This window comes from Nuphar pumila, chromosome 15, assembly GCF_984573655.1.
Source record: "Nuphar pumila chromosome 15, dmNupPumi1.hap1.1, whole genome shotgun sequence".
Taxonomy (NCBI): domain Eukaryota; kingdom Viridiplantae; phylum Streptophyta; class Magnoliopsida; order Nymphaeales; family Nymphaeaceae; genus Nuphar; species Nuphar pumila.
In genome coordinates, this window is record NC_143263.1 from 90,091,616 (window position 1) to 90,098,696 (window position 7,081).

The 7,081-nt window shown below is 31.5% G+C and overlaps 1 protein-coding gene across 3 annotated transcripts in view; it reads left to right on the forward strand.

Annotated features, from left to right (window-relative positions):
* The window catches only part of LOC149815960 (chloride channel protein CLC-d-like), an 80,682-nt gene extending 79,508 nt beyond the window's left edge, over positions 1-1,174 (forward strand). Inside the window, exon 23 of one of the 3 annotated variants that reach the window (XM_089988882.1) lies at positions 954-1,174. In XM_089988882.1, coding sequence (XP_089845008.1) covers positions 954-1,035 — 82 coding nt within the window. In that variant the 3' untranslated portion in view covers positions 1,036-1,174. The remainder of the gene's footprint in view (positions 1-953) is intronic. The other 2 variants (XM_089988879.1, XM_089988880.1) reach the window with 2 other exon arrangements.
* Positions 1,175-7,081: the final 5,907 nt, after the last annotated feature.

Consider the following 7,081-nt stretch of genomic DNA (forward strand, 5'->3'; position numbering starts at 1 on the left):
AAAAAAATCATGAAATTTAACATTAGTCACTTTATTTTAGTTTTTATTTGTGTTTCATTTTGATTCTTATTCAATTCTTATATTTCTTTTTTAATATTCCTTGCTTCCCGCTTCGTATACATTTTAAAATACATCGCTTCTCGCTTCCCGCTTTCGCTTCCTAGTCTGGCAACCTTGATATAAACTGAAAACAACAGAATTATAAAGCCAAAGAACCTGCATTATCCATATCCAGTCTCCACATCTAGATTTGAAAGTAATGCAGACAAGACATTTAAATCATCATTTTACACACTGGCTGTTGATATGCGGTCCAAACTAAAGGTGTGGACTTGCTGAAAGCATTTAGGCCAACCATAGTCGATGTTTTCAAACTCTATTACTATATTGGAGTAAAAACTGGACGAAAATATTGTGACGGTTGAAATCTTGTTTAAAAGTATGTTGTACTACAGCATCGAGAGTATGCAAGTTGACGCTGGTTGAGAAAAAATACTATTGCTCTATTGTATATTGGACATATCTAATGTGCAGCATTTATATATCCAATTGTTGCTTCTCTATTCAGGACAAATTTCCTTCTTTGCTTATTGAGAATGAACAATGCATAGGGGTGGCAATGGTCCTACCACCTGGACTTGGTGCATGATCATGTCAAATAAGCATCTCTTTGGCTATGTTGATCCTTGTTTTTGAAAAAAAATATCTTGGTCATTGTTGCCCCTATAATACAATTAATCAAATGCCATTTGAAAATTGAAAATTTGTTGCAAATAGTTTTCTTCTAGATAACATTTCTGCACAATAACAGTTGAGGTTATATTTTTTTATGCTTCCTATGATGCATGGGATTCCTAGTTGGTGAACCAGTTGTTGAAGGAACTTGTCTTTATCCAAAGATGAGCAGATGTATATTGCTCTAACAGTGCCTTGCCTTTATTTTGGTTTAACAGGGCCCCTCGTTGTGATACAAATATGTTTGGGAAGCTTGATCCTGAGCATCCACTATTAGATAAACTTCTAAACCAAGATTGACTCGGGAGAGCTCCACACAGTTGCATCGGTATTGGTCACACCGTTCCTCCACTCGTTTCTGCAAAATTTTCAATCTCATTGCTAGATCAACAGTATATTCTGTCCATTATTTTTCTTCTGTCTTAAAAAGTGGAAGCACAAATGTACCTCCTGTTGTAACATTGGAAAAGGAAACAAGTTGGGTTCAAAGTAACCCTCAGTTTTGTTGTACATTATCAAACAATTTATGAGAAATGATATATAGAGTGGATCATCTGAGTCTGCCTTTTGTCTTTTAGAGCCTTACTATTATATTGTTATGAGTCATGCATGCATGTACATGTGCATGCTATGATGCTCATTGACATGGATGCTTCCTGTCTATCTGAAATCTGAATGGCAAAGCCATAGGTTCTCATTACTTCGACCGGAAGGCTATGTACGTGTGGAAATGGATCACACATACATGCATGCACATGCAGAGCACAAAATTCAATCATTTTTTCCCGTCATCTTTAAACTATTGGCTATGATGGTTAGCAATTCATGAGCATTGTAATGCATTCCTTTGTATTACAGTTCCATAAATCAGAGTTTGGAATCACAGTAAGAGAGCGCATCACATTGTATGGCCAGGAAAGTCCCACCCGTATATGGTCATATTCCTTGTTTCTCAGATTATGAACTGAGGTCCATTTGACTTAATTAAGAAGTTGGTTGTCAAGATTCACTTCAATTATGCGCTCTATAGTTTTGAGAAATTGGGATCACTTTTGCATAACTGTCATTTTTAACGTTTGACCATGTTTCTTGTTCAAATGTCTAGATTTATTGATTGCTGGAGAATGGCTCCGATGGTAGTATTATTATTTCCCATGCATGCGCAGATGCCCGCGGCCTTGTATATTTTAGTTACGGAAAATGACCATAATATACAACAAAAAATGCTGTTTCCCAAAAAAAACTTTACAATTTTTTAAAATCTGCCTGTTCAAAATCTGTAAATGTTGAACTTTAAAATGACCATTTTAACCTTCACATAGCGGACCTCTTGAGGTTTGCATGATATATTGGTGTGCTCTTGGGGTATTACACCTTTACTTAAAGGTAGGTTTGCACAATTTTGTTGTGGACCTCACCAAGTTTGTGTAACCAAATTTGCAAACCTCCTGTAACTCAAACCTATTGAACCTTTACAAATATAGCACTAAATTTGCATACATAGTACAAAGTTTGCATAATCATATATACCAACTTTAAGTAACTAAAACTTGTAGAAACTTTGCAAATATTTCACTAAATTTACGTATATAGTTCGAAGTTTATATAATCATATGCATCATTTTCTTCATGGTTAAAACTTTGTAAACTAACTTCACATACATAGTGTAAAGTTCGTACAACCAAATCTACGGATTTTGTGTAACTGAAACCTCTCGAAACTTGCAATATCTACATGAAAATAACTTGTTCATACAACTTTTCATTCATTAAAAAATAAATTTTCTCATACATATATTCATTTCATTCATTAAAAAATGATGTTACAAACACTCACCACAAATAGCTCTACCTCATGAAGTTCGATCTTTGACTTTTTAATGCTAGTCAAATTACTGTTTTTGTCTTCAAACCCTCTTTTCTCTTGAGCAAATGATTGAGGCAAAACCACTTCTTCAATTCGACTTTGAGCATGCACTTGCTCCTCCAAGGGCTCATATTCCACCTTCTCAGACTCCTCAACATCTTCCCGCGCACTCTCCACAATCGGGGCCTTCTCTTTCAATTGAGGACTATCAACATCATTCACCACCTTAGCATCTCCACCTCCCATCTTCTATAAAATCTTCTCCACCTCAACCATGACATCCTTCCCTTGTCGTTTAACCCATTAATGATATGCTTACCATCATTTTTTAAAGGTGGAAACAATCACTAAAATGTGAACCATCACTTTTTAAATATCAAAGTATCATTTTAAATATCAAAACATCACATTTAATGCTAGTAGAGACATTTGTAAAAATATGTAAATATTCACATTTAAGTCTTTAAAAAATTTATGAATCTCATGTACAATATTTGCAAAGTTTGTCATGTGTTTCAGATACATGAAGTTCATAGAATCTGTTTTGCGAATTTTGTTCTATATATGTAAATTTTGTAAAATATTTGTGAAGTTTCTACGGGTTTCAATTATTGAAAGTTCTTAGATTTAATTATGTGAACTTAGTACTATATATGCAAAGTTTCAACTACAAGAGTTTGCATAAAACCTTTGTAATTAATCATCAAGGAGAGCCACAAATATGGGGCATTTGCGTAAATAATATGTTGTGAATTTCTGTCAAGTTTTTTTTTAAACATTGACATGTGTTAGTTATTTTGTAAAAGAATTGCATGGTTTTAAAGTTATTTTTGCATATTCAATAGCCTATTTCATTTTTTCTTTGATTAAATCATTTGTGTATGAGTGTCAGTGTGATTATATGTTGCATATCTTGTATTATGCAACATCGTTCCTTCTCCGTGGCCAAACTTTTTTGGCCTTGTTCCTACGATTATTTTTTAGCAATAATTAATGATGACCTCTTAGAGGGTTAAAGTATACTACCGTACCTATCACACTAATTGAAGATCTATTTTGGCCTCCAAAAATAATAACTTTAACGAATTTATAGCTTTAATATATCATAAAATTGGTTATGCAGAAGAGTTATTGAGCTGTCGATAGATGTTTTGGATGATGATGACGTATAATCAATGTTATTTAGTTGAAAAGTTTACTTAATTACTTGCAAAGTTGAAGAATATGCGACTGGTTGCGATGCTAAATTAACAATTAGAAGTCCTGTACAAGAAGCATTCTTTGCTCTGCTATAACACATGGTCTTGGTGTCACATATACAGTACGCTCAACTTATGCTAGCAAGGAAGGCCAACGATGTGGATCCCAGTCTATGAATTCACACGACATTTATGAAGTCCAAGTTCGATCATATGGTATGGGTGGGGTAAGAAAGCAATATATAATTAGCAATTGTAGTTGATTAGTTAGCAATGCATGAGCAAATTCAATTTTGAATGAATGAATGATTGTATGAACAAATTCATTTTTGAATTAATGAAATGAATGCAATGCAAGAACATGTTTTTTTTTTAATGAATGAAATGAATGCAATGTATAAGCAAGTTTATTTTTGAATGAATAAAATGTATGAGAAAATTAAATTTTGAATGAATGGATGATTATATGAGCAGGTTCATTTTTAAGTGAATGAAATAAATGTAATGTATGAGTATGTTTAATTTTTGAATGAATGAAATGTATGAGCATGACTAGTTTTAAATGAATAAAATAAATGCAATGTATGAGCATGTTCAGTTTTGATTGAATAAATAATTATATGAGTATGTTCATTTTTGAATGAATGAAATGATTAAAATGTATAAGCAAGTTTAATTTTGAATGAATGAATGATTGTATAAGCAAGTTCATTTTTTAATGAATGTATTGTTTGGGCATGCTCATTTTTTAAATAAATGGAATGAATGCAATGTATGAGCATATTCATTTTTTGAATGAATGCAATGTATCAACACGTTTAATTTTTATTGAATGAAATGAATATGTATGAACAAGTTCATTTTTAAATGAATGCAATATATGACTAAGTTAAGTTTTTGAATGAATAAAATGAATGCAATGTATAAGCATGTTCATTTTTTGAATGAATACAATGTACGAGCAAAACATATTCTAGCAAATATCCATACTATCATTAAAATGCAACACTTCTACATCTTTCATGGTATAAAATTAAGCATGCAAAATATACAGAATATTAAATCTAAAACGAATATTTGAAGTATATTTAAATAATAATTTCAATATGGATTACATAAAATCTTTGATAATTCCATTAAATTTACATACAATCCTTGACAATTTGCTTAAATATACATCTAATGTTTTACAATATTATGAAATTTAATTATGTGTAAAGTAGGAACTCTAATGGGTGTAACAATCAAAGCCAAACTATCCTATAAAAAAATGAATCATTTAACATTAAGATATTAGAGCAATTCATTAAAAATAATAGATAAATATAAAAAAATAATTCTTTAAATAACTCTTAACAAATAGATTACATAAGACATTGGATCAGTTTATTAAAAAAAATATAAACATAAAAAAACAATTAATTAAAATCTTAACAAATACACATTTTGCAAAGCATAGGTAAACAAACAACTGTTATTTGTGCTTTCACCTGTTGTGGCCAACCTCACCATATACACTATACTTGTATGATACAACATTCTTGTGTTCTATTTTATGTCTCTTCACCTTAGGTCATCCTATTTTACAAACTACTTTTGGTGGATTGACAGAAATAAGAGTTGATAGAGCAATGTCGGGGACATTATTCGCCATGAGAAGAAATGAAAATGTATGATATGTATTTCAATACGATTCAACTGTAAAGAGCTTGTCGCAGTAATCCTCTGGTTGCTTGTCCTTATAAAAAATGTTCTCATAGAATCCCACTAACTTGCCACTCTTAAGAACATTTTTAGTTGTCAAGATTAACACTATAACCCTGAGATCGGTCATGAGTTTTGTATCGACGTCGATGACAATGTACTACTTGTACACATACTTATTGTGCCTTTATCTTCAATTCTTCTATCTTTTCTTTTACCTTAGGCACCACAACTCCTATCATTTGCTTCTCGACTTTCTTTCTTTTCTTGAAAAATTTTATCAGCATGAGACAAAACTTCTCAATAAAAGAAATTAGGGGCTTGTCACGTATGACGAGAATCTACACATTGAAGCTCTTTGGCATATTAAACATTAAGCACTCATATCTTCTTGCTAGAAAGTAACTTTTAGACCAATGTTTTGGACTTGCATCATTAACGATATAATTGTACACAATTTTATCTTGGTCATGAGCTTTTTAAAGAAAATAATTGCATTGTCATTTCATGATTGCTTGAACTGTGCTCCACGTGGTGAACTAAATTTCCTAGAAAAGTTCTCCGTCAAGTGATTCATGCAATATCTAACATGACAGGTAGGCCATATGTGAGAAAAAAATACTTTAGACCTTCATGCCTATCTAAGATAACTGTAAATTGTAATCTCGCTTTATAATTGTTGAAGACAACAAACTCTTTCTTCACATGCTCTAAAAACTATGCCCATGAATATTTCAACTCCTTATCCATAACTACAAATGCTACTAGAAATATCTCACCATATGGATCAATACTACGTGTCGACAACAATATATTTATTTATATTCCTTTTAAGAATATGATATATACTATAAGTGTAATGACCCCAATTTATTCCCGTGAAAAGTGATTTTTTTTTTAAATAATTACGAAAACCAAAACCTAAGGATCTGGGGCCTCAGAGACTTAACAAAATTTCAAGCCACAAGGGATCTATACATTGAACCATTCAATCAAATTAACTAATTTTATTAATCAATAATAAAAGTTTGAGAACATAATTGAAATAAAGTGTAAAAGCCTAGAGCTACACTGTTCAAGAATAACAAAAGTCACACGATCTCGCAAGCTCCTTGATAAAGCCATCCTCATCACTAAGCTCTGGGTCATGTAAAAAACATACAAAGTATTGGGTAAGAATCAAAGATTCTTTGTACAAATTTATCTAAAAATCCAAATAGGCAAGAAAAAACATTAATCAAATTCATGCAAGTTTTCAGAGGAAATATAACAACTATAAACCTATAAATCATTTACTATTCAAGCATTAAAAGCAGTTATCATGTAATAACAAATTTTTATATGAAACAAAAACAAGTAAGAATGCATGAACTAATACAAAAGAGTAATTATGCATGATTCTCATGCGCATGCATGCATAATTTATTAAGTTATTATCAGAGTTATCTTTTGCATGCATGTTCCTATCAAATACACATAAGTTTAGTTCCACTTTTCATTAAACCCGCGGATACTCAAAACGGGCACAAAAAATTCTTCAGATTTAAGATAGGTTCTAGTTATAGCTTAACACATA